Source organism: Trypanosoma brucei, chromosome 11 (genome assembly GCF_000210295.1).
Source record: "Trypanosoma brucei gambiense DAL972 chromosome 11, complete sequence".
In the NCBI taxonomy this organism is placed as follows: Eukaryota; Euglenozoa; class Kinetoplastea; order Trypanosomatida; family Trypanosomatidae; genus Trypanosoma; species Trypanosoma brucei.
The window spans coordinates 3,051,464-3,078,123 of record NC_026744.1 but is presented as its reverse complement, the minus strand read 5'-3'; the positions used below and the strand labels follow the sequence as shown (position 1 = coordinate 3,078,123).

Sequence of the window (26,660 nt, the reverse complement as noted above, 5' to 3'; positions counted from 1 at the left end):
TGAGGGTGGAAGCTGGGGAGTTGAGTCAGAGCTTGTGATGAGCCGCAAGACCTTCCTTTGGCTTCAGTTTGCCGTTACCGCCTTTCCAAATGTAAGTTATATTGTGAAAGGTGACGACGATGTGTTTGTCCGTGTACCGCAGTATCTCGCGGACCTCCGTGTGATGCCTCGTAATGGATTATATATGGGCCGTGTCTATGGTGCCACATTCTTCTGGAGGTCGGGTGGGATATGAGGCGACTGTTCTTCATTTGGAACACACAGTGTTCCATGCGAGACGGTTGGCCTATCGCTTGGTCTAACAAAGTACGAACCACCTCACCAAATGTCCCTTCACCGTCATCATCGTCATCGTCCGTTTCCGAATCACCAACGCCACTATCATCCGCGTTACGTGGAATGGGGTCCCGCAAGAAGAGTTCAGATGTTGGGACAATGCTGTTAATGTGCTGCCCCTGCAGTACCCTTCCAAGCCCCCCGCGACCAACAACACGCTCGTCAGTATCCACAGCAGAACAGACCGCAACAACAACGTCATGAAGCACAATTCCCTGATCTCCAGCAAGGTGAGCGGTGTAGACACCATTCGTATTGCTCCTACACCTTCCGTCGGTGTTAACACTAGCGCTGTCCTCATTTTTGCTGTCGCTACTGCTACTAGTGATCGCGACAACCTTATGAGTTTCATCAGCACTCCCGATAATACAGTCATCGCCGACAATACAATTCAGCACTTCTGCCCTGTCTGATACCCTGGTATTGTGCCCAATGAGTGAGTTTCGTAGTACGCAATTCCGGCCAACTACCGCACCATCAAGAAGAACGCAGCCAACAACTATCGCCCCATCTCCAATGGAAACACCCTTACCCAGTACCGCACCACGCACCACGGCATTGGGCGGCACAACAACATGCTCACCCACTACTACGCATGGACCACAGGTGTTTGCCAACACTTTGGCACCTAACTGATGCAAGTAGACACTGGGGAGATGGGGGGAGGCAGCATATAATTCACGATCCTCAACGAACCTATATTCCCGTGTAAGTGGAAAAAATCGGCGGTTACACACATCGATATTTGCCTGAATATACGTCCGAAGGCTATTGATGGGCTGCACAACGCTCATTGGTGCGACCGCCTCCGCGACACCAAAGACGTTACCCCAAAGTTCGTGCTTCGCGAGTAAATCCACTAGGAACGCGTGCTGGTCAGCCATCGGAAACGAGAAGAGGGATAACGCCCCTCCCGAACAGAATAAAAATCCTGTTGGTACGAGGTCGCTGCGCACTGAAATGCGGTCACGGCTACTGAACTCCATTCGGACTGGCTCTGACGTTTCCCCAGCCGGCTCGAGTCGAGTCATACTTCGCACCACACCTGTTGACTGCTGGATCGCAAACATTGTCAGTGGACTCGGTGGGAGCGCTGGGGCCGGGAGGGGACGACGCTCTAACGCGTAGAGCCCGAATCCGCCACCCGGCGATGGCTCCCGTTGCTGCTGTGTAGCTGAAGTCCCCGTGTTGTCTGCATTGTTGACGAGCACATTGTGAAGAGTCTCCTCGAGAGCAGCCTTAACTGATGTACAGACAAGAGTGGCGGCGTAGCTTTTTATGTTCCGCGAACGCTCCAAATGCATGTGAAAGAGGCCGCGAAGGTTAGTGAAAACTGCCACGGAGTCAATTGGAACGAAGAGAAAAGACGAGTTCTGCTCAACAAGGTTTTGCTCCACAATTTCTGCTGTAACGTCACAAAGGCGTGTCATTGTGCGCACGCTTTCTACAACACGGACCTTCATGTCCTTGCATTCTAGCCACGGTCGGCCGCGCACTGTACGGTTGTTCTTTAGATGAGAATGCACGAGAGGTACTGATTCACTGTTAAAGAGAATAAACACCTCGTCTACTCCATTCTCTGCTAGGTTCTCCAGAATGTAGTCAATTATGGGCGTGTTGCAAATGGGTAGAAGTGCGAACGGCAACTTTCCGGAGGGCGCCACGGGAAAGAGAGGGTGAACCGGTGCAGATGCATTCGTAAACACCTCACCAACTATTATGACAGGAAACCGGGGGCCATGGCGCCTCCGACCCGCATCTGCCCCACGGCGCGTGGCTGATATGTCCATCTTCGCGTTCTCGTGTGAGGCTGTTGCAACAATATCAGTCTCAGCGCTCACTTATATCCTCTACCTCCTGCACAGGCGATACCTCTCCTCTCCAACGCAGTCCCCACACACACACACCTTTTCCTGGCTCCTTAGTATTGCTAAGCTATTCCTTTGCTTAAAGTTCCTACTGAGTCCGTGTTAGCACCAAACGCTCGGTAACCTGTTCAGTCCACTCTCCACACAGCAATGGGAAGTGGATGACGCGACTCTCAGGAAGAACCAGCAAAAAAATTATGGATAAGCAGTAAAAGTATATTAAAAAAAAAAAGAGAGAAATATACATATATATATAGAGAGAAAGGAGAACAGAAAAAAGAAGCGACTGCCGTTTCCAGAGGACAAAATGTTATTGATCACTGCGCACCAGCAACTGAGCAGTTACTAAATGCACCGTGAGAGACGGCCAAATACAAAGTACTCAAAATTAAGAAACCCCCAAAACGAAAAATACCAAAGAAAAAACATTAAAAAGAAAAAAGAAGCCAAAATCTAGCAAAACAGCACAAAAATAAACATATTTAGTCTCCGGAAAAATCCCTACCTTTGGGAGCCTCCGAGATCATACCCCTTTATCCCCTCGGTCATACGCCCCGGTTTTGCCATCACATATAAGTTGATGTCTCGTGCGCACACAACCGGTTGCGACCCAGACTCAAGGGCTCAATTTACAATTATAAAAAAAAAAGAAAAGAAAAAGACCCGAATAGGTAAAACAAAAGGTAGTTAATTATTCTTTTACATCCTCTTCCCAAAAAAGAAAAAAAGAGAGGGGACACAGACATTCGTGTAAAAAAGAAAAAAATTAATTTTCAAAATACGCAGGCATCAAACCCAATGCATTGATCTGAGTCATATTCCACGTCTTCACCAACCACGTCAACGTAAAAGGGACACGTGTTTTCATCGTTGTCCTTAATGCTACGGGGTCGTTTCCTGCTTTTTGGTTCGGTTGCATATTCTGCTGAAAAGTCGAGGACTGGTGATTCTGACTTGGAACGCACAATGTTAGCCTGCGTCGCTGGCTCCGAAAAATCTTCCCCGACGGTATCTTCAAAAAATATATCCACTTCGCCCTCGATACCGAACCCATAAGAAGAATCGGATATTTTCCTCGATTTTTGAGTCGCCGGGGTCGCATCGGAGGGTGAAACACTCGGCGCCCCAATGCTACAATCATCCGTATCAGAGCCATCTGAAAGGGAAACATGTCTTTGATCCCCACAGGAAGAAAATTTCCCACGCTTACTAACCTCATCATGACGCACCAACCTCCTTTTACCTCCAGCGACTGAGTGTCCATATTTCCTCCTTGCCTCGTTTATATCACAGATCGAAGAACCTTCAGTTAACCCGCTAACCCGAACACCCGCATCGACCAAAAGGGCAAAACTTTCACTGGCACATTTGCTAGACATTTCACGCTTACAGTTCGACTGTCGAAGTGCTAAACTACGATCTGCTTTCCGCGCCGCATCCGACAGCAGAGGTACACGCAACCGCGAAACATCAAAAAACTGCCTCTTCTCAAGTTTCTTACATTGGATCAGCGCAATCTCTCTTCTCCGTTCGTCAAAAAGTTTCTCAACATCGGACCGCAGGAGATCCAAGTCCTCACGCCACAAGTCCTTCGAGGAAGCAGACAGCACAAAATTATGCTTATTCAGCATTTGTTCCCTCTTTGTACGAAAGTACATAGCCATTTCCACTGTTAAGTCCACCATCCTTAGACTGAGCAGGTAGTCATATTCAACTAAGACCCCTTTCCACATATTAATCTCTTCCGGCTCAGCTGTGCATAACATTTTTCCAATTACTTGCTCGCACAACGGAACACTTTCAAACTCAAAAACATCGGGTAATATTTTACGCGCACCATCGTTATCCTCCTCATCAACGATAGTGGTGGAGCTCATCTTCTTCTTTTGCTGCGGGGGGAAGGGAGTGTATCCACGTTGCTTTAAGTCCTTCAACACATCCTTCATGCTCCTCCGTGTAACAATAAATGTGCCATCAATAACCTCATTCACAAAACGAACCATATTCTCAAGCTTGAGTGCCGCGCGTTGCAATTGCTCCAGCAAGAACTCACGACGGCGAGCGTAGTACTCGAGACGAACCAGGTAGAACTCCTTCAGTACAGACTCAGCATCAAGGTATTTCGTAATCTTCCCTTCTCGGTCAAATGCAATGATGTTCGTCGCATGGATGTATTCCCGTAGCTGCAAACGTTCCTCTACACACCCCTGTGCTACCCACTGCCGCAGCACTTCAGGATGAATGAACACTTCGAAGTCAACTGTCACATCTGTATTGTGCTCACGGTACTGTATAACAATCTCGCGTTCACGAAGGTCCTCCAAGAACTTCTTATATTGCTGCGTCCACGTGCCGATAGGAAGCTCCGTGATGTGTACCACCCCATCAGGACGCACAGTCGCACACCCAGACGACACAAATTTACCCTTCTCCCGTTCCTCAATCGTACCGGTGAATCCAAAATACCATGGTTTCATTGGTTGCAATTCCTCCCCAGAGAGCAGACGGTTTAGGTTGTCAATGACATCAAGGGGAGAATAGTTGGGTATGTTCGTAGCAAAACCAGTGCCAATACCAGCAGTCCCGTTCACAAGCACCATAGGAATCACAGGAACATAGTAAAAAGGTTCCACAGAAAGACCATCGTCATCCCTGTATTCTACAATAAAATCATCGGAGGGATGGTAAATGCGACGCGCAATGTCAGTGAGACGGGTGGAAATGTAACGTCCCGCAGCATGGTCCTTACCTCCCTGTAGTCTTGTACCAAATTGACCATCGCGGTAGAGGAGTGGGACATTGTTTGCACCCACGTAATCCTGTGCAAGTCCAACAATGGTTTGAACCAATGACTGCTCGCCGTGGTGATATGCAGCGTGCTCTGAGACGTAACCAGCGAACCGGGCAACCTTAAGCGATCGAACAAGATTACGCTTAAACGCTGAAAACATTATCTTCCGCTGCCCAGGTTTTAAACCATCCACAACACTGGGAATAGACCGCTCACAATCTGCGACAGAAAAAAGAATAAGCTCTTTGTGAACAAATTCAGAGTAGGATACGTCGCGAGCATTATAGCTCAAAGATTCGAATCTTCGGGCACTGGACATGCTTTCCATAACCCACCGCTTACGCTCGTCAACCTTGTCCTTCGCGAAGGCCAACACGATGGAATCATCATCCTTTCTATCTTCATATACAAAGTTTAGTCGGTGACGGTCAATGTTCTCAAAGTACTCACGACCCTCCTTTGCACTAGAGGTACCAAGACCCTTGTAATACTTCACCTCGTAATCACTAATGCCCTCGCCAACCGCATTTTTCCACTTGAAATAGTCAGGCATGGAAAAGAAGGAAATAGTACCTTCGTCACTGTTCCCTCTTCCCTTCTTGCGCGCCTTCACAATGGGAGTTATGAACTGCTGGAGGAAGCCAGGCACTTTCAGCAGGTCAGGCCAATAATTATGAATCATATTGATGATGAGACCCTTAATGTGTGACCCATCGTGATCCTGATCAGACATAATCATCAGGTGCCCATACCGCAGTCCTTCGGTGCTCGTATACTTTTGGTTAAAATCAAGGCCCATGATCTTACAAATAGAAATAATCTCTGAGTTTTCCGACGCCTTCTTCAACGAAACATCACGAACATTGAGTGGCTTACCCGCAAGTGGGAAAACACCGAAATAGTCTCTATTTTTCACACCGAGTCCAGCAGTACAGAGAGCCTTGGCGGAATCTCCCTCAGTAAGTATCAGGGTGCAACGTTGGCTGTACTTTCCACCAGCTTCATTCGCATCATCCAACTTAGGTATTCCCAATATCTGTTTACGATTCGTGTTGCGCATTTTCATGGCCATCTCACGGTTCAATCTGCTGTTCGCCATCTCCACCGCACGCTCCACGATACTCGACTTCAGCACGCAGTCAATCAAAGACGCAGGGAGATCACAAGTAGAACCGAAGCGTGCTTTAGGTGTGTTCAGCGTCTCCTTTGTTTGGGAATCAAAACTGGGGTTCTCAATTAGTGAATTGACGAAAATGAAAAGATGCGGTCGGATCATGTGTGGTTTCACCTCCGTCTTGCTTTTACGCATCGCTTGATCTGTCACCTTAGCAATAATCTGATCCACGATGTACTTCACGTGCGTCCCGCCACGTGTCGTTGCAATCGAATTGACGAAGCTCACCTGCTGGAACCCAACATTTGAGACACGCACACAAACTTCCCATCGGTCATTTACTCGGGAGTAGCTAGAAGGTTTACGTTCCTCACCCATCGTGGGATATAAATCTACGTACTCGGGAAAGGACCTGCATGCAATCCGTGTATCATTAAGGTAGCAGCACAACGACTTGTCTGTGCAGCCTGCTATATCATACACACGACGCTGCATGATGAGAACCATGTCCTCCGTGAAACCTTCCAAATTGAACTTCTCGAAGTCCGGGTAGAAAGTCACAACAGTATAGTCAGGACCATCACAAGGGGTGATTACAGCCTCCTCGTTCTCCAGCATGTTATTTCGCCACCGCATGAAGAACTTCTTACGCGACCGGGAGTGAACTGTTTCCACCTCAAAGCGTGTGGAAAACACGTTCGTCAGCTTCGCACCAAACCCGTTCCTCCCACCCGTCACCTTTGCCTCTGTGTCATCGTAATTTGACGAAGTCAGCAGGTGACCAAATATCATCTCTGGTACCCATAAGTCATGCTCCCGGTGGCGTTGTACGGGAATACCCTCACCATTGTTGTACACACGCACTAATCCCCTCGCGGCATCAACCCACACTTTGATGGTCGTCTGCCCATGGGGATCACGTACCTTATTGTCTGCAGCATTAACGAGTATCTCGTCGAATATTTTATACAGACCAGGTGTCCATGTGCACTTCCGCAGCTTCATCACATTGTCCGCCTCGTCGTACACCCACACATCCTCCGTTACAGGCTCGATTGTACCAATGTACATATCAGGTCGGGCAAGGATATGTTCATGCTGCGTTTTCTTTTGGTATATTTCCTCAACGGTGCGACCCGACATTGTGCTTTCGGGCCCGGTTCCGATTTCCTCCTCCCACGCGTCACACGGCTGGAAGAAACTCAGTTGCCTCCCCAACTGAGCACTCCCAACATTTATTTCGTGTTGAAGCAAAATTTCTGTCATGCGAAAAAGTGAAGTGGTGAAACAAATTAACAAAAAGGAAAGCACAAGTCAGTAAAGACGAGTGTCTATGTTTGTGTGTATGTGTGGTTTGGAAAAAAAATTTTAAATTATGGGATTGCGATATAAAATGATGCGTACCACGTGGTAAATAATATATAAATGAGTATATACGTGTATATATTTGTGTATACTGTGTAAAATACTTGGTATGAACGTTTCAAACCACTTTTTTTTGTATATATAAAACCACAGATGCGCACACTAACACACCAATTTTTTTTGTGTACAATTCTTACTCCTTTTTTTTTCGGTGATGTTACTGTGGTTGTTGTTTTACTTTTTTTTTTCCAATATCCTCTTTCACGTGCACAAACAACTTTTTGTTTTTTTCACCTTCTTTCACTGGTTTCTGTCGGACTCAAATTAATATAAAGTGTGTGTATGGATTCGTATGTTCGACTGTTTGCCTTTTTCTTTTTTGTTTTTAAACAACAGTCACTGGTATCGAATATAGGGAAAGATGTATATGGTATACGATGGATATAAATACAGATATAAGCAGTGTGATATAATCTGGTTTTTATGGGTGTGAACTGTATGGTAGTTCTAAAAAGAAAAGGAAAACAAAAGTAGTGATAACAGAAATGTGAATGAATAATTTTAAAAAGAAAAAAGTTCAAGAAGGGGGTAATAAAAAGTTAGACGAAAAAGCGCGCAGAGAATAAAATGAAGGGATGGGTTATAAAAGTAAAAACAAAAGAAATGAATTAATCGTAAGCAGCCCGAAAACTGCACAAAAACAGAAAGGGAAAGCTCAAAAGTAGCAATAAAATCAAAATTGAAGGAGAATTTTTTTTTTCCTCAAAAAAAAAAATAATAAAACGCTTTATGAAGATAAGAGCAGGGGGAAAGAGAAAGAAAAAAAAGAAAGAAAGGGGTTTGAGAGGCAACCCCAAAAAATGAAGAACTCAGCGTATAGCAGTTGTGTGAATGGAATGTCGCTCTCCTTGGCACCAACTGCTTAGGGAAGCCAGGAAAGAAGGAGAAAAACTATGACGACCAGTGAAGAATCAAACAGAAGAGCTCACACGCGTGGAGACTCGCTTCACAAAATAATAGTCTACGTGTGCTCTACACAGTTTGATGTCACTTCCTTAACCTTTTCTTTTAGTTATCCCCTCTTTTTTAAAAAAATAAAAAAACGGTTGTCTACCTCAACCCTTATACGCTAGAGCTACCGCAAGGAATGAAACAATAGTGAATAGAAGAGTGAGGTAGGGACATTGGTAAAAAGAAGGACACAGATGGCATAAATGTAATTTATAAAAGGGGTGCAACGCAGCCGCAATAATTTGTGTGGGAAATGGAGGTCTCACAGAGGCAGTCATACACCCACGAGTAAGACAGAAACCGCAGAAACACTGACTCTGGGAAAGGTAAGGTAGAAATTATATATATATATATAACAAAACAAAAATCGGTTCCCCTGCTGCCATTGTTGATGGCTGCCCTCATGAATACGGCCCTTTTGCCATGTCCCTCATCCATCTGAGTTTCTCACCACCGGCAAAAAAATATTTTTAAAGTGCATCTTACTAGGTAGGAACATATCTATGTCAGTGCCCTCCATCGTAACGGGATCTGAATGTAGGCTCGATGGAGCATCCTCATGTCATGGAATTAGTCACTGAAGTCAAGAGAGGACTCATCGTCGTCGTCATCGTCGTCGTCATCGTCATCAACAATATTGTCTTCATCGGAAGCTGAGTCGTCACTGCTACCTCCTCGTCTACGCTTCTTTGGAACTTTCGCTTGTGTCGAGGGTTTACCACTTGACCGCTTCACTCGTCCCTTTGAGGCAACCCGCGAAGGTGTGGGCTTCCCTTGGGCACTTGTGATACCCAAAAGAAGAGCTTCTTCCTCATCTTCAGCAAATACCCCAGTGCTTGGCGGTGATGGTAATTTGGAGGAAGACGTCGTCTTCTGTAACGAACCAGTTAGTGCTTCAATTCCAAAGCAGTCAAGGTCCAAATCATCTGACGCACCCAACTTCGTTTCCTCCTCCTTTTTAAGCGTCTTCGCACGCCCGGATCTGGGTTTAACCGCAGCTTGTTTTGGGGCGGGTTGTTTTGCAGGTGCCCTCTTCACCTTTGCTGTTGAGCCGCCGCTTGCAGCTGTGGCCCCTCCATTGTCCGAATCATCAGGTCTGTAGTCGTCACCATCATCACTAAAACCGGTAAAATCGTCAAAGTCATCCTCGTCATCGGAGTCCTTCTTTTTTCTCCCCCTTTTGCCACTTGATGCTGTTTTTACACCGCGGGGATTCTTGCCATCGCCTCCTGCGGAAGGACCGTCACCACCCCTCGTTGAAGTGTCTCCGCGTACACTCTTCTTCTCCTCCTTTATGGTTTCCCGCAGCAGTGCTTTCCGCGCCGCATCCGACAGCAGAGGTACACGCAACCGCGATGCATCAAATGGACGCTTTTTTTCACGCTTCTTGCGTTGGATTGACGCAATCTCCTTTCTGCGCTCGTCAAAAAGTTTCTCAACATCAGGCCTCAAGAGATCCAAGTCCTCACGCCACAAGTCCTTCGGAGTACGCTTCGCAATATTTTCGTATTTCTCCCGCGCAGCGTCCAATTGGGCCTTCAACCGCGCACTCATCTCAGCAGTCAGATTCCACAGACGCAAACCAAGCAGGTAGTCATAGTCACGTGCGTTTTGCTTCACCTCTGGTTCTTCCTGAGCACCACCCCCACCTGGTCCTATTAATTCATCCGGTTGAAGCACAATAGCCTCCTCAGCATCCGCGGATGTAGCAGCAGTGTTACGACGCTCCGTTTCCTCTTCCTCATCAACGATAGTGGTGGAGCTCATCTTCTTCTTTTGCTGCGGGGGGAAGGGAGTGTATCCACGTTGCTTTAAGTCCTTCAACACATCCTTCATGCTCCTCCGTGTAACAATAAATGTGCCATCAATAACCTCATTCACAAAACGAACCATATTCTCAAGCTTGAGTGCCGCGCGTTGCAATTGCTCCAGCAAGAACTCACGACGGCGAGCGTAGTACTCGAGACGAACCAGGTAGAACTCCTTCAGTACAGACTCAGCATCAAGGTATTTCGTAATCTTCCCTTCTCGGTCAAATGCAATGATGTTCGTCGCATGGATGTATTCCCGTAGCTGCAAACGTTCCTCTACACACCCCTGTGCTACCCACTGCCGCAGCACTTCAGGATGAATGAACACTTCGAAGTCAACTGTCACATCTGTATTGTGCTCACGGTACTGTATAACAATCTCGCGTTCACGAAGGTCCTCCAAGAACTTCTTATATTGCTGCGTCCACGTGCCGATAGGAAGCTCCGTGATGTGTACCACCCCATCAGGACGCACAGTCGCACACCCAGACGACACAAATTTACCCTTCTCCCGTTCCTCAATCGTACCGGTGAATCCAAAATACCATGGTTTCATTGGTTGCAATTCCTCCCCAGAGAGCAGACGGTTTAGGTTGTCAATGACATCAAGGGGAGAATAGTTGGGTATGTTCGTAGCAAAACCAGTGCCAATACCAGCAGTCCCGTTCACAAGCACCATAGGAATCACAGGAACATAGTAAAAAGGTTCCACAGAAAGACCATCGTCATCCCTGTATTCTACAATAAAATCATCGGAGGGATGGTAAATGCGACGCGCAATGTCAGTGAGACGGGTGAAAATGTAACGTCCCGCAGCATGGTCCTTACCTCCCTGTAGTCTTGTACCAAATTGACCATCGCGGTAGAGGAGTGGGACATTGTTTGCACCCACGTAATCCTGTGCAAGTCCAACAATGGTTTGAACCAATGACTGCTCGCCGTGGTGATATGCAGCGTGCTCTGAGACGTAACCAGCGAGCTGAGCCACCTTAAGCGATCGAACAAGATTACGCTTAAACGCTGAAAACATTATCTTCCGCTGCCCAGGTTTTAAACCATCCACAACACTGGGAATAGACCGCTCACAATCTGCGACAGAGAAAAGAATAAGCTCTTTGTGAACAAATTCAGAGTAGGATACGTTCCGGACGTTATAGTTCATGGACTCATTAATGTTCGTATTTGCCTTAAATTCGGTAATCCACCGCTTACGCTCGTCAACCTTGTCCTTCGCGAAGGCCATCACAATGTCATCATCGTCCTTTCTATCTTCATATACAAAGTTTAGTCGGTGACGGTCAATGTTCTCAAAGTACTCACGACCCTCCTTTGCACCGGAGGTACCAAGACCCTTGTAATACCTCAGCTCATAATTCTTGATGCCCTCACCAACCGCATTTTTCCACTCAAAATAGTCAGGCATGGAAAAGAAGGAAATAGTACCTTCGTCACTGTTCCCTCTTCCCTTCTTGCGCGCCTTCACAATGGGAGTTATGAACTGCTGGAGGAAGCCAGGCACTTTCAGCAGGTCAGGCCAATAATTATGAATCATATTGATGATGAGACCCTTAATGTGTGACCCATCGTGATCCTGATCAGACATAATCATCAGGTGCCCATACCGCAGTCCTTCGGTGCTCGTATACTTCTGGCTGAGATCAAGGCCCATGATCTTACTTACCGCTTGAAATTCAGCACATCCCATCACTTTCTTTACTGAAGCATCACGAACATTGAGTGGTTTACCGCGCAAGGGGAAAACACCGAAATAGTCTCTATTTTCAACAGCCAGCCCAGCAGTACAGAGAGCCTTGGCGGAATCTCCCTCAGTAAGTATCAGGGTGCAACGTTGGCTGTACTTTCCACCAGCTTCATTCGCATCATCCAACTTAGGTATTCCCAATATCTGTTTACGATTCGTGTTGCGCATTTTCATGGCCATCTCACGGTTCAATCTGCTGTTCGCCATCTCCACCGCACGCTCCACGATACTCGACTTCAGCACGCAGTCAATCAAAGACGCAGGGAGATCACAAGTAGAACCGAAGCGTGCTTTAGGTGTGTTCAGCGTCTCCTTTGTTTGGGAATCAAAACTGGGGTTCTCAATTAGTGAATTGACGAAAATGAAAAGATGCGGTCGGATCATGTGTGGTTTCACCTCCGTCTTGCTTTTACGCATCGCTTGATCTGTCACCTTAGCAATAATCTGATCCACGATGTACTTCACGTGCGTCCCGCCACGTGTCGTTGCAATCGAATTGACGAAGCTCACCTGCTGGAACCCAACATTTGAGACACGCACACAAACTTCCCATCGGTCATTTACTCGGGAGTAGCTAGAAGGTTTACGTTCCTCACCCATCGTGGGATATAAATCTACGTACTCGGGAAAGGACCTGCATGCAATCCGTGTATCATTAAGGTAGCAGCACAACGACTTGTCTGTGCAGCCTGCTATATCATACACACGACGCTGCATGATGAGAACCATGTCCTCCGTGAAACCTTCCAAATTGAACTTCTCGAAGTCCGGGTAGAAAGTCACAACAGTATAGTCAGGACCATCACAAGGGGTGATTACAGCCTCCTCGTTCTCCAGCATGTTATTTCGCCACCGCATGAAGAACTTCTTACGCGACCGGGAGTGAACTGTTTCCACCTCAAAGCGTGTGGAAAACACGTTCGTCAGCTTCGCACCAAACCCGTTCCTCCCACCCGTCACCTTTGCCTCTGTGTCATCGTAATTTGACGAAGTCAGCAGGTGACCAAATATCATCTCTGGTACCCATAAGTCATGCTCCCGGTGGCGTTGTACGGGAATACCCTCACCATTGTTGTACACACGCACTAATCCCCTCGCGGCATCAACCCACACTTTGATGGTCGTCTGCCCATGGGGATCACGTACCTTATTGTCTGCAGCATTAACGAGTATCTCGTCGAATATTTTATACAGACCAGGTGTCCATGTGCACTTCCGCAGCTTCATCACATTGTCCGCCTCGTCGTACACCCACACATCCTCCGTTACAGGCTCGATTGTACCAATGTACATATCAGGTCGGGCAAGGATATGTTCATGCTGCGTTTTCTTTTGGTATATTTCCTCAACGGTGCGACCCGACATTGTGCTTTCGGGCCCGGTTCCGATTTCCTCCTCCCACGCGTCACACGGCTGGAAGAAACTCAGTTGCCTCCCCAACTGAGCACTCCCAACACTTAATGTGGTACTTTGTCTGAATATTTATGTCTGACGTAGTAACTCCGTTTCGGTTGGTTCTTAGTAATTTTTTTGTTTATACTGATGAGGGTTGTGTATATGATGTGTATGGTTCGTAGAACCCCTCTGGATATATCTATATGAGTATTTTTTTTTTTAAATTAAGAAGCGGTGTGCACCGGATTTTGTAAGCCTTCTTGCCGGTAATAAATTTGTGTTATTTTTCTTTTTACACTAGTGCAAAATCTGACGATGCTACCGCAAGGAATGAAACAATAGTGAATAGAAGAGTGAGGTAGGGACATTGGTAAAAAGAAGGACACAGATGGCATAAATGTAATTTATAAAAGGGGTGCAACGCAGCCGCAATAATTTGTGTGGGAAATGGAGGTCACACAGAGGCAGTCATACACCCACGAGTAAGACAGAAACCGCAGAAGCACTGACTCTGGGAAAGGTAAGTTAGAAATAAAAGACCATTTATATTGTGGGAGGGACGACACATCAGCTCTGGTGCTGATTGTGCCGACGCGGCGATGGTGTGTTAACAAGCCAGGCAGGCCCGCCACGGCCAGTGAGCAGTTTGGGGTCAAATTCAGCGCGCGTCATGTCATGTGCCCACTTTTTCATTTTACCGTACTCTCTGTTGACAAAAGAGACGGGGATGACGACGCGCATGCTTCTATCCTCTGCATTAAGGTGAAGAACACCCATTTGTAACAAAGTTCGCAGCACATCCGCCTCTTCCAACCGTACTTGCTTGGCTATACTCCGAACGGTTGTGTCCACCAGGGTGTCTCCCTCGGCCACACGTGCACCCTGCACCTCCTCCGCGCAGCCGCTCCCATCAGTGGTGCCGGGGCGCGGTCGCTTTAAGGCCCCCGGGGCCGCCATTTTCGCCTCGTTCTCATGGGCCACCACAATCGTTACAGACTGACCATCATCACCGGCGTCGTCGTCAACGGTAATTGCTGCGGCGTTACCCTCCAGTAACGTGTGCATCCACTTTATGAGAACACGTTTCCAGTAGCGGTCGTAGGCAGCTGCTCCCAAGTCTGTGAGTGGTTTTTCTGGGGAGCCAACATTCTTCCTCCTGTAAGCCAGTTCGTAGCTCGCAGCAATCATGAATTGCCCAAAATGACCTAATTTGGGTGTGTCCCCTTCACGGGAGGCAGTGTCTGCCCCAACTGGGCCGCGATCATCGCTTAAGTCCTTCTGTTGTCCCGATGAAGCTCCCCCACCCATAAAGTATGGTAAAGTGACGATGCATGCCAGATTGTTGTCAGTCACCTGCTTCTCCCATGTGAAATACCCAACAAAATACATAGCGGAGGTGTCATCCGTGTAGTGTGGATAGTGCCGATGATGAAGGCACACAACATAAAAGTAGTAGTTGTGTACGTCATGTCCGGCCAACTTGTTCTCAAGGAACGACTTCCCTAACAAGAACAAGTGACGGCAGTACGTGACGTGACGACTCCCATTCACCTCGAACATGGAAAACCCACGGGTGTCGTCCCGATAAATCTCAAGTCCGGGGGGGTGCAAGTGACCAGCGCGATATCTTAGGGTTTCGTGCTGCATCTGCTCGAAGGTACTATATATACGGAGGGAGAACGGGCAAAGGTAAGCATCTCGAATGAAAGGGTTAGTATCAATGCTTTCATTGGTGCTCCCCTGAGTGAAACGTAACGCCTCCCGCTCTGCGTCGCTTAAAGGTGCTAAAGGATCGTATTCGCGATTCAGCATACCATAAGGCGCATAGTACCAGGGAGGAAAGGCAAACTTACACAGGTATATGAAGTATCGCACTGTGGTGGGAGTCCGGCAGTCGCGGAGGAGGCGTTCCTCAAAGAAGTCGAGCTGCTTCCCCTCACGGCGGGTCCGTACCATTCCCGGTGTAACCTCCCGGTATACCGGACTAATTATGGGATGCGTTATTCTGCTCTTTGCTACCACCATTGAGTTGTAAGCTGCGCTGTTCGTAGGGTAGCTGCTGCCGCAACTCGTAGCTCCATTAGCCCCTCCAGTTTCCTTAAGGTCAATACAGTCAATGGGGAACCAGCCACTAATACGGTGGTCCGCGTCCTTTATGCGCACAAACCCATAGAGTTGTGGAGCTACACCAGTAGTGCCGTTACCACTTAGCAACCTGGGCAGCCAGAGGTATCGCACTTCCAACAGAAAACCACGCTTCACCGTGGAGTCGCTGAGATTAACACAACAAGAAGTCCCTAAGAGTTGTTGGAGCTGATCCTCTTCCTCAGACGGGCCCCCATTGATGTCACCTCCGTCTTTTTTTGCTGCTAACGACGCCATTGCGCAACCTCTCGCATCCACTAGGCAACAGAACTCTCAACCTCCGATCACAAAACCGCTACAGCTATGTTGCCGGTGGGCGTGGAGAAATGAATGAAGGCGGTGGAGGGAGTGGAAAACACTTTTTAAAAAGATTGCGGCCGAATATACGTAAGAAAGGTTAACAAAACAACTTCGAAAAAACTGTGTGCAAGATGAAATTCATTAACAAGGGTAGCGACAATCCCACATCCTTCCACGATGTAAGAAACCGTGCTCTTTAACACACTGCCGATGCGGAGAAGTCTAGCACCTGGCCTTACATAGCCCCGACCCACCCGTTGTCGCCCCCACGTTCGCTCGAATTAATCTGTACTTGCCAGACAGCGGTCCTACGAACAAAAAAATACGAAAGCAAAACGATGATGTAAGGATAACAATATGAACAGGAAGAGGAATGGGGCATTTAAAGTTAACCGGCAACCGGCGTGGGAAGTACTTCCACTAACATCACCACAATAATAAAGCATGTACGAAATTGCATCAACCGACAGAATAAGCAGCCAGCACTAAGAGGCAACCAAAAGGACAAGAACATCATTAACACGCAATCTCCAAAAGTGGTAGCCATAAAGATGGTGATGAGAGAGGAGGAGGGAGCCAATGCATAAAGCTGGCCGCGTGCTGGAGGCAATACCGCCAATTGCCGAGCACGCCGTCCAGTTTCCACATCTCAAAACTTAAGAGGTCTTCAGCACGCAACCTTAATGAAGCCGGTACAACAACAAAAAAAAGGGTGGGGTACCGAGAAAAGTTTCGCAGCGTTACACGGAAACACGAAGGATCAAAGATGCAAGCACATACACTGCAGCTCCAGCAGTTGCTGGAGCTGCACCGTTCTCCCATAGCCTCACTTCTCCCTCTCCCAACGTTTACCTGCGAAGCTGCGCGCATGATGGAATGATATTAGACACATAGATGTCGCACCTTGAGAACCTTCCCTTCTCGTTCATAACTATCCTTGCATACCTTCGCAGCTTCTTAGAAGTAAAGGAAAGGAAAAAGAAGATGTCGTTGTTTCCATATTTGTCCTTATTGGGATATCTCCGTTAATTTTTTTGCTTTCAGTTTGCCTGCAGCGGCATATCATACACTACCCGCACACACCGACGAGTGACCGGTCTGTGGCCACTTATCTATCTGTGTGGAGTACCCCATTCCCACACTCCACAGGTCTCTCCTTTACATTACTCATTTCGGTTCTGGTGGCCTTCTCACTGCACATTTTACTCTCTTCCCCCCACTATCCCCTATCACCCCCCTCTTTTTCTTTCTCCTCGCTCCAAGTTTTTTTTTTGGAGTCAGCTAAGAGTGGGTAAAGAAAAATGAACAAAACAGTGAGAAAAGCACTCTCTCATGACCAGACCCCACTCCAAATATATTTGGAGAATGAACGGGGGATCCCTTCTCTTGTTTAAGTTAATTATAAAAAAAAAAATGAGTAAATAAATATGCGCATGCGAGCGGACACTTCCACCTCATCCTTTCCTCTAGGCGTTGCATCACAACTCGGGATGATGAACATATATATATATATATATATATATATATATAAACATTGTCTCTTTGCTGCTTTCTCACCCGTTTGTTCACCCCGTCCAGTGCCTAGCACCTACTTGCAAATTGGCGTGAACGCGTATTGCCGCTATCAATAACCCTTTCTTCCTTTATGTTTTTTTCACTTTTCTTTTCTCCTTTTCACGTCGCGCAGCAGCCAGTTTCCGGCGGCTGGCAGCCTGTGACCCTTGTCTATTTGATCTTGTTCCAGTTCAAATACGTTGCAACACCACCAGCAACTGCAGTGAGAGCTCCAGAAGTTGTCGCGCTGGGTCGCCAGACTTCACGGAGGTAACCAACAAAGGCCATTGTTACGAGGGTGTCCGAGGCATCCTTTACGAAACTGATAAGTGCTGCCTTCATCTCCTTCTTGCTTGTGGCGGGGTCACTCGCACGCTTCTGAAGCGCACCGTAAAGGGCAACAACATCAAGCACAGCGGCAAGGAAGAATCCCCAGAATTGCGCTGTTTTTGCCTTTAGGTGGATGCTCTTGTGCCGCAAAGCCAACAAATTGTAGCGGGCGACGAAGGCCACATTGTCGCCGAGCACATAGAGGAAGTTGCACAGCACGCGGAGGAACTTCAAGACCTCTTTCATGTTGACCTTGCCCTTTGCCCTGCAATCCTGAATGGCATTCTGCATCTTGGGCACATCACCCACCCACTTCGCCATACGAAGGAGACAACGGGCGTCTCCAATAGACTTCCCGACGGCGCCAAACGCACTTGAGCGGCTCTGACAGGTGTCGAGGGAGCCAAGTGCCTTAAAGACACCAGAAAATGCCTTTAGAATCTTGTCGCGGCCATCTGTCTGCTCAAGAAGCTTAACAAACCTTTGGAACTCAGACATACTGCTGTTATCGAATACAATTGTGCGTTAATGGAGTCTATTTTCCCACGCATCACAATAAAGATGGTGGACAGGACGGTGGTTATCATCAAACGACGGCAATGAGTTAGCAATGGGGGGGGGAATGTAGACAAAGGAGAACGAGAGCATATAATTGTAAGAAGCCGTTATGAAGAAACATACAGATGTATGGGAGGGATCGAAAGCTTGCGCCCTACATCACGAGCTACACGCTGCGCAGAAACGCCTGGAAGAGGGCAACGAGAAGCCACAATTACTACAACGCAATGCAAAGATAATGCGTTAGAGCCAAAAGTCAAGCATAACGAGGTAAAATAAGTCACCAAACTGAATGGGTTCTGTTTTGATGCAAGTGGCAGGGCTGTGGGAAAATAACTGACGAAACGCAGGAGCAAACCCTAGCCCACGCGCACAGACGAAATGAACACAAGGAATTACGCGGTTCTCCCAAGCCGTTCCTCCAACAACTTCAGCTCTGCCGTTACGTTAGCTCTCGCCGTTTCCTCCATCGCATCGCAAAAATATTTAGTTTTGTACCACTGCGGGTAATTCAGAAACCCTTGTAAAAAGGCAATGCGACCCCGCGAAAATTCTTCATCGCTGTACCACGCGTATTCTCGTCTCACATCACTCGCATACCGCATGTACCTGTCGGCTTCACTTCCAAGGATTGCCAAGTCGAGGTCAAGAAACAAATGAAGATCCGGTGGTGGGTTTCCCGTCTCCAAAGCGCCCTCGCCCCCGCCAGGCAAGTCTCTCCTGTAACACGGTTCGACAGACATGTGGTGCTTCGTACGGAGAATAAAATCCACCACTGTCATCTTAATGTCCATAGCGGCCTTGGCGTTGTGCCATATCAACTTCTCCCTCTGCTGCTGCTGTAACCGATCGTCTTCACTTGTCATCTTAGTTTCCCATGAAACAGCCAATTCTCGGCACTCCTCCCAGAAGGCAGAGAACCAATCTGCGCTGCACTCCTCGTTGTCACCGCGCTTCGGGTCGTACACAACATCATGGAACAGTACCGCAAGTTCCAAAGCGAGACACCTCGCACCGTCCTCTGGCAGCCTATGATCTGGGCGGGTTCCCTTCTGGTATTGAAGAAAGTAATTCAACATCTCTTCAACATGTGCCATTGTGTGATAGTACCTTTGTGGCTCCGTGTATCGGTCAAAAATGTACCGCATCCACATCTCGTCAACGGTCTTCCCTTGCACTGCGCAGTGGGAGGGAAGGAGGAGCGACAAGCAACGACGCCAACACAAAAACGCCAAACCATTCTCCTCATCGGATGCCTGAGTCGTACAGTTTGCCATCGGCGAGTCCTTCCCAAGCCAAACGAGCTACCCACGCTTTATTTTCCACCGACTACACCCTTTCGTTGCGAATTGACACTACTCTTAGCTGTAAACAATTCATAGGTACCTGCTCTCAGTATGAAACACATAAAAGAACAAACAACTACGAATGTATCACCGTTCATCGGTAATATTCATGCGAATCAAAGATCGTTAACGGTTGCGGCAACAAAAGATTCTCTCTGTAGATTGGAAACCAGAACAACGCCAAAAGGGAGAATAAAACATTACCCCCTCCCGAAACACCGAAGCAATAGCTCTACATGAGCATGTAGTGAGGAGGATAAAACTGAGACTGATACACACACCTTCCTGATTGCAAAGAGTTTATTCAATCCACCGCACACCAACGAAAACGGCAGCGAGTCTCTCGCTTTCTTGCGCCCCTGAGTTGTTGTTGTTTTTTCCTTTGGACGACGCGTCCGCTGAGTTACACATTATTTGCAGTCGCAAAATCAACAAATGAAGCTGTGCAACAAAAGGCAAAGAAAGCGATGACTGCGGAAGTGATGGAACCGAAGCATGCGTACTCTAAAACAACAAAAGTTTACGCGGCTAAACGTGCGTAACACTTGAGAATGTGCTCTCCATAGCTCAACTACAACTAGCACTTTTCCATGTTCTCTCTTTTTCTTCTCAACCCATGGAGCCTCACTGTCATTTACCACCACCCACGCAGTCGTTAATACTTGGAAATGTACCATCGCTCCTCTCCCCTCGCTTCTACAATCCTCACAAATCTCTCTCTAGCGTCTGCCGATGGAAAACAAATAAAAATTAAAAAAATGAATGACAACCGAGATGCGGAGGATCCGGAAGCCAGTCGGGCGATACTGAGCTGTTTTTGTCTTTCTCACCCACGGTTCACGTGGTGCTACAGCAACTTCCGCCCAGCCCCATCTTTCATGTCCCGAGAAACTCACACAGATACTGACATGCAGTCATATACGTTCCGGACGGGCAGGCTGTGAATACAGGAGCGGGGAGCTGCTATTTTGAACCGTCCTTACTACACCCTTCTTTTATCCTTTATCCCTCTACTCCCCCCCCCCCTGAGAATTAGAAGTCAAGCGCAGCCATCGCCGCAGATTCAAAAAAAAAAAAATTACCTCTCCTTGTTTCCACTAGTAACCTTGGCTGCATAGTATAGTAACGGAAGAGTCGTCTCCCTTAACACGTCAACAAGCACTTCCTGTATCCCAAGGTTTATCTCTGCCAATGGTTTCTTCCTTCTTTCTCTCGTGCTTTATATCTGTACTTCCTACTCCAAACCGTGTTATCCCCTTATGCCTTCACTACTCCTACTTTTCCTCGTCTAACTGTCATTAGGGCCACGCAAACTTCTTACTGTAATACTCTTGGGATGTCAAGTTCACTTGAGCAAGTAACCGCTCCAGGTGAGTTTCGACAACACGGTTTCCGGGGGAAGGAAGAAGTGTGAACTCGAGCCCAACGTACGCACAGAACTCCCACTCTTGTGTTTTCTGCCACGTCACCCCCTTGAATGCGTCGTCGTGCCGAATGCGCGCCTTCAGATACTGTATCTTGCGGTGTACATCACCTGTCTCGACAAATTTGATTGCCAACAAAAGACAGACGGCAAGTGCAAGACGACGGTTCCGCTTACCAACCATTCCGCGCATGATAAGCCGCTCAAAGTACCAGTTTGCATACGCCACAGTGGCTAATTCAACTGGAGAATTCTCTTCCAACGCGAGATTCAGCAAATCCGTGCGTATAGCTCGCATGTGAGTTAGCTTGATTTCACGAACCTCCAACTCTGGGTGCTGAACGTAGAAGTGATTATTGATGTCCTTCTTCAGAACTTTTTTGTCAACAAAAGAGATGACAGAGGCACGGTAGGAGTGCAAAACGATCAGCTTCTTGCGTCGCTCTCCACCGGTAATGTTGCCCTTATCGAGGAAAAAGGCGTCACTAAAGACATTGTCGCTGCGACAACCATTGTGGATCAGCATCTTGCCGTAGGATCTCATCGCACGATCATCATCCGCAACATCGCTCGGTGCGCCGTCTGCTGGTTCAAAGTTCTCATCGTTATAGTCGCCGTTCTCCGCGGAGGACGCGGCATTGTACAGAAGGCCACCGTCTGCCGCGGGACCACTTCTGTTAACATCATCGTCCCTTTCCCCACTAACGCTGTTGTCATCGCTTTTATTGAAACGAGAGCGCTGTGCAATGGGTCCATAACTTTCGCCGTGATAGGGCTCCACAAGGTGGTCATCCTGCCAATAGGAAGCCTTACGGGGTTGAAAGGCAGAAATAATTGTGCAAAGACTGAAGGCTGTCTGATAGCGACCACAAATTCCCTCGCAACTCCGTTTTTCGGAGCTACTGCTGTCCGCTTGGCAACCAGATGACGACGCCGAAGCTGCCGCCTGTACAAGATGCATGCGAACGCGCTGTCCTTCAGCGCTAATCAGTGCTCCAACAGAAAGTCGGGCTGCATGACGTTCTGTGTCGGAACAGGAGCTGCTGCATGCCGAGGCGTCGTCACGTCTCCTGGTGGCGCGGTTCTGCTGCCTGTGCTGACGAGCATGCTGCCGTGCCATTTCCCCGATTCCAGTGAGAAAGGCCACTTGTTTGGGATGAATGCACGCATCGAGGTTCAGTTCATGCTCCCCGCCTTGTTGGGGGAGATGCGTCGCCGCAGGAACTTCAGAATTCCCAGTGTTTAGCGTCGTCGACGAACCCCCCCCTGAGGGGGGCGGCCCCAGCTCCCGGTGGGGCGTCCTTCCGACTGTAACCGCATAGGGGCAACCCAGGTCACTCGTCGAGTCCTTACCAAGGTCACCACCAGTTGCCTGCACACACGGATGGACATCTTCAAGAAGTGAAGTTGTCCGAGACAGCTGCTCCTGAACCACACTTCGAGCACGGGAGGTAGTTGGAGTACAATCGCTGCTTGTAGCCGCCGCGGTGCCACCAGAGCCACTAGAGATTGCACTACCTTCCGTCACTGCGCTGCTGCTGCGGTCGCCGACTGCGGACAGATCGTTCATAATAGTATTAGGCGGTTGATTATAACTACTGTCTCTACTACCACTACTGCCATCTCCGCCAACCTCCTCGCCCCCATCTTCTCATCCCCTGCCACCGCAGAGTTGTTTACATCTCGGCAAACAGTCCGCTGGGGTTGGGATTTTGACGCTTCCCAGGCCGATCTCTGCTCCTTCCTGGGCAGTTCCTATTACGGTGACGTCGGCCGCGAGGGCAAAGGAGCAAACAGCACCAGTGCGCGCTTTACTTAAAGTTTGCTAGCACCTTCGGCACGGAATCGAGTACAAAACAACAGATAGGGAATATATGCTTTCTCTTTCCTATACCTGATTAACCTTCGCCCCTACTGAAGAGTCTCCTGGCAAAAAAAAATATAAGCAAGCTCGTTGCCCCCGGCTGGAAACACCAGTAGTCACACGAAATAAGAAAAAGAAGACGGCAGATGGCGGTAACTACAGTACTTACAGGTGCTGATTCAGGGGGAAACAGTACAGAAAGCGTATTTACGAGTGTATATACGAGGAACCGACTCGCGGTGGAAGTTACACGGGAGGCACCGCCCCAGCGACCCTGACTCTTCCAACGGTGTGCGATGAGCATCCGATAAGCATCCACAAGAAGAAAATTTTTCTTCCCCCACATGCTTATTAGTTGTGGCAGCTGCACCGTTACTGGCGGTAGTGATACCAATGGTGCGCACGCTTGACAACGTCCATTAGAACCTCACCGCGGAACCGTCCGAGAGCTCCTGCAACACATTCGACCTCGCTATAGAACTGCACACCATCCGTGATTTCAGACCCCTTAGTTGCCAGAGAAACGGGCACCGGTTCACAGCTGTGGTCCCCTAGAGAAATTGGTGTGGAATGGTCTGCCAACACTACCATTGTGCTTCCGGTGGGAAGGGCATCCCACAACCGCTGCATGGCATCACCACACTTCTTCAGCATCACCAATTTGTGCGTTAAACTGCACTCATGCCCAGCGTCATCGACACCCTTCACATGGAGCACAGCAAAATTGTATGGAGATGCAGTGATTTCTTCGGTATTATCACCGCTACCTTTCTCCACCAAATTCGCAACTCCCAGTTCCTTTAGTACGGCATCCACTTTGGCGTTGACATTTGTGTGCCAATCGCCAGTAGCCCCCTCCGCATCCACAGAGCTTAGTCCACAACAGATGCCTAATCCTTTTATGATGCATGTGGGACTCACGATGAAGCCGTTAAGTCCATGGCGTACCGTAAACGGTGGAACCCATCCCTTGTTTGAGGCACCGCGGAAAAGAACAATATTTGCAACTTGTTTCCCTTCTACGCGCCGGGTTTCGTTAATTGGGTGGCACCGCAGTAACTCGTTCACACGCTCCGATGCCGCATTGACAACACGGCTAGTGTAAAGTGCCGCCTCGTACTCCTCGTGGCCAGGTGGCACAGTCGGTTTGCAGTGAAGCAGCGGACGATCATCAGCGAGAGGGTCTGTCCCTGTGATCTTATGTGAGAGGCCGTTACCAGTGATGGCCACACCGCAGCGGTGCTCTGTCGCGTAGCGCACCTTCAGCGTGTGGGTCTTCACTTCGCCTATCTCGTGTTCGGGCTCGACTTCAACGACCACACCGTCAAGGAACTCGCAAAGAATTGGCCCCTCACGTGTGAAGTCGCGATCACAGCGCCGCTTCAGCACGATGCCTGTGTTCTCATCTAAAACAGAAAAATTACATTTGAAGGCGATATCACCCTCATCGAGGTGTAACCCCGCTCCCAAGGCTTCATATGCTCCGCGACCCCTGTAATACTGCTGGGGGGGATAGCCGAAAATTGACAAGTGTGCCGTATCGCTGCCGCAAGTGACACCAGCTTCAAAAACATCCATGACACCACTGACACCATGTCGTGTCACCACATTGATTCCAGGGGCTACAAATTTATCGAATGTTTCATCGTCGCCTTGACCAGTGCCGCCACTACCCTCGCCACGGGAGGGACAACCGGAGACGACCTCAAGAGGGGTGCGGTGACCCAACCCCGGATATGAGACGTCCCCAATCCCGTCAATAATGAATAGTACGATGGGCTTCGGGTTGACGGGGGTAGCTGTGGGACTCCGGTGACCAATCCGCTCAAGGCCTTCCCTCAACCCCACCGCCCCCCGGAGGTGGGCAGGCGACCCAGTGAAACGGTGACCATAAATCCGCACGCATTCCGATGCTGAAAATCGCCTCAACAACGTCGAGCCGCACTTGGGACTAGGGCTCCTCCAGTCCTCTGAATAATCCCTTTCACGGAAGTAAACCAGCGCACGTATCGCCTCGCCCTCCCCGACAAGCAGTACTCTCTCTACAAACTGCGCGTTGTCGAGGGGAACAACATCTATGGTACCAACGCTATATAACCCTGTTTCCACGTCCTCCAGCACATCAAGCCACCGTTTCATAGTTTCCGTGACCGCAAACAATTCACCCACGACATGATGCGCCGTCACACGACCGTCACTATCAACACCTGCAAAACTACCTTCGGGAAAATCTTCCTCCCCTTCTTCCGGAAGGTTGAGTAAACAGGGCGAACAGGAACTGCTCCCAGGAAGCAGATTGACAAATAATGGATACCGCCTCCTAGTTATCGCCACAGTAATGAAGGCGGCATGCCGTGGGTTGGCCAACCACCAGGGGTAGTTGTTCTCTCCACGCTGGAGAGTACCATAGACAAACACAAGAGTGGTGGGTCCTTCCAAGTGGCTGCTCGTCGCATCTGCTATCGCATTCCTCATGAAGTTGACGCTTTTGAAATTGGAAAAAAAAGAAGAAATATAAAAAAAATGATAGGTGTCAAATATCCTCGTGGCTGTGCCTGAAGCTTACGGAACAGTGAGGTACGAAATGGTATTATCGAAACTTTACCCGTCCGTAGCATGCACAAAGCAATGTTTCCCGTTGTTTTGGGCGACTTTGTGCCACAGGGCGTGCAACAGAATACAGGCAACCGCTACAGTGAGAGTACAGATATGGTATAAAATCTGAAAGCCAAATAACAAGAGAAACAAAAAAGTGCGCGCAGCGGCACCTTCTCCTACCATTTTTCATTGACAACCACAACAGCAAAATAGAGAAAAAATAGAAAGAAAGAAGAAAAGTCACCACAACCCCAAACTGCTTCCTCCGGCAGCAAATGTTTATCCGTATCTGCTACCTAACACTTCCACTTACCGTACAAGTGAGTGCCTACAATCACATTGTGTCACATTACCCTCACCGTCTGCTGTCCTTTCATTGTTCCCTCCTCTTCTTCCCTCCATGTTAAACACAACTACATTTAAATACATAGATACGTGTACAGGCACATCCCTAATTCCGAGACATGGAGGTAAGGCTTCTTTTCTTTCAAAATCACTCGATCGGCTATCTCTTTCTCCACATAAAGTTACATCCGACCCCGCCTAGGGGAAGGCAGAGACATCACGCTCAGTTATACCTCGAGGCCGCTGTGGCGCAGGAAGCAGGGCAAAAGGAAATTACACACACACATACAGAGAGAGAGAGAGAGGGGGGTACCGTCAGATTCCCCTTACAGAAACAGAAAAGATAGGGGGCACACCACCACATTCGATAGGTGTGAAAGGCACGATGAGACGGGCTGCTTGGCCCAAACGGCCCCCCTCACAGTTTTCTCACCCTTTTCCTCTCTGTTCTTTCACCTATCTTTTTCACATTCCTCTTGTTTCATTGTTGATGATGGGGAAAAGGATCGCACCCCTTCACACACCACACGACATGTTCGGCTACGGAAACACCGCGGAGGAAAACATGGAAAACATCAAATAGGAGAAAAAACGAGGGATGAAAAAGGAAAGGGATGAAATGAAAAATGCATTAACTCTCCTCTATCTTCAAGAAAATTTATCATCACCCCCTCTGACTCTGTACGAACAAATCTTTTGGCGTACGTATAACAGAGATTCTACACATTTGCCCTGCAGAGTTCT

At 48.3% G+C, this 26,660-nt stretch overlaps 9 protein-coding genes across 9 annotated transcripts; all 9 read right to left on the bottom strand.

The window, feature by feature from the left end:
• Nucleotides 1-74: 74 nt before the first annotated feature.
• Nucleotides 75-2,126, bottom strand: TbgDal_XI12980 (hypothetical protein, conserved; the record flags this gene model as incomplete). Its single annotated transcript, XM_011782141.1, has 1 exon — nucleotides 75-2,126. The coding sequence occupies one exon, from the start codon at nucleotides 2,124-2,126 to the stop codon at nucleotides 75-77; it is 2,052 nt and encodes a 683-aa protein (XP_011780443.1).
• An 851-nt stretch (nucleotides 2,127-2,977) lies between these two features.
• On the bottom strand, nucleotides 2,978-7,375 carry TbgDal_XI12970 (DNA topoisomerase II, putative; the record flags this gene model as incomplete). Its single annotated transcript, XM_011782140.1, has 1 exon — nucleotides 2,978-7,375. One exon carries the CDS (start codon nucleotides 7,373-7,375, stop codon nucleotides 2,978-2,980), a length of 4,398 nt encoding a protein of 1,465 aa, XP_011780442.1.
• A 1,680-nt stretch (nucleotides 7,376-9,055) lies between these two features.
• On the bottom strand, nucleotides 9,056-13,423 carry TbgDal_XI12960 (DNA topoisomerase II, putative; the record flags this gene model as incomplete). Its single annotated transcript, XM_011782139.1, has 1 exon — nucleotides 9,056-13,423. The coding sequence occupies one exon, from the start codon at nucleotides 13,421-13,423 to the stop codon at nucleotides 9,056-9,058; it is 4,368 nt and encodes a 1,455-aa protein (XP_011780441.1).
• Nucleotides 13,424-14,020: 597 nt separating this feature from the next.
• On the bottom strand, nucleotides 14,021-15,835 carry TbgDal_XI12950 (histone acetyltransferase, putative; the record flags this gene model as incomplete). The annotated part of the gene is made up of 1 exon (XM_011782138.1): nucleotides 14,021-15,835. One exon carries the CDS (start codon nucleotides 15,833-15,835, stop codon nucleotides 14,021-14,023), a length of 1,815 nt encoding a protein of 604 aa, XP_011780440.1.
• Nucleotides 15,836-17,623: 1,788 nt separating this feature from the next.
• Nucleotides 17,624-18,280, bottom strand: TbgDal_XI12940 (glycosomal membrane protein, putative; the record flags this gene model as incomplete). The annotated part of the gene is made up of 1 exon (XM_011782137.1): nucleotides 17,624-18,280. One exon carries the CDS (start codon nucleotides 18,278-18,280, stop codon nucleotides 17,624-17,626), a length of 657 nt encoding a protein of 218 aa, XP_011780439.1.
• Nucleotides 18,281-18,735: 455 nt separating this feature from the next.
• TbgDal_XI12930 (hypothetical protein, conserved) lies at nucleotides 18,736-19,617 on the bottom strand (the record flags this gene model as incomplete). The annotated part of the gene is made up of 1 exon (XM_011782136.1): nucleotides 18,736-19,617. The coding sequence occupies one exon, from the start codon at nucleotides 19,615-19,617 to the stop codon at nucleotides 18,736-18,738; it is 882 nt and encodes a 293-aa protein (XP_011780438.1).
• A 1,367-nt stretch (nucleotides 19,618-20,984) lies between these two features.
• TbgDal_XI12920 (cyclin dependent kinase-binding protein,putative) lies at nucleotides 20,985-22,679 on the bottom strand (the record flags this gene model as incomplete). The annotated part of the gene is made up of 1 exon (XM_011782135.1): nucleotides 20,985-22,679. The coding sequence occupies one exon, from the start codon at nucleotides 22,677-22,679 to the stop codon at nucleotides 20,985-20,987; it is 1,695 nt and encodes a 564-aa protein (XP_011780437.1).
• Nucleotides 22,680-23,007: 328 nt separating this feature from the next.
• Nucleotides 23,008-23,319, bottom strand: TbgDal_XI12910 (hypothetical protein, unlikely; the record flags this gene model as incomplete). Its single annotated transcript, XM_011782134.1, has 1 exon — nucleotides 23,008-23,319. One exon carries the CDS (start codon nucleotides 23,317-23,319, stop codon nucleotides 23,008-23,010), a length of 312 nt encoding a protein of 103 aa, XP_011780436.1.
• Nucleotides 23,320-23,345: 26 nt separating this feature from the next.
• TbgDal_XI12900 (2,3-bisphosphoglycerate-independent phosphoglycerate mutase-like protein, putative) lies at nucleotides 23,346-25,448 on the bottom strand (the record flags this gene model as incomplete). The annotated part of the gene is made up of 1 exon (XM_011782133.1): nucleotides 23,346-25,448. The coding sequence occupies one exon, from the start codon at nucleotides 25,446-25,448 to the stop codon at nucleotides 23,346-23,348; it is 2,103 nt and encodes a 700-aa protein (XP_011780435.1).
• Between the last annotated feature and the right edge of the window lie 1,212 nt (nucleotides 25,449-26,660).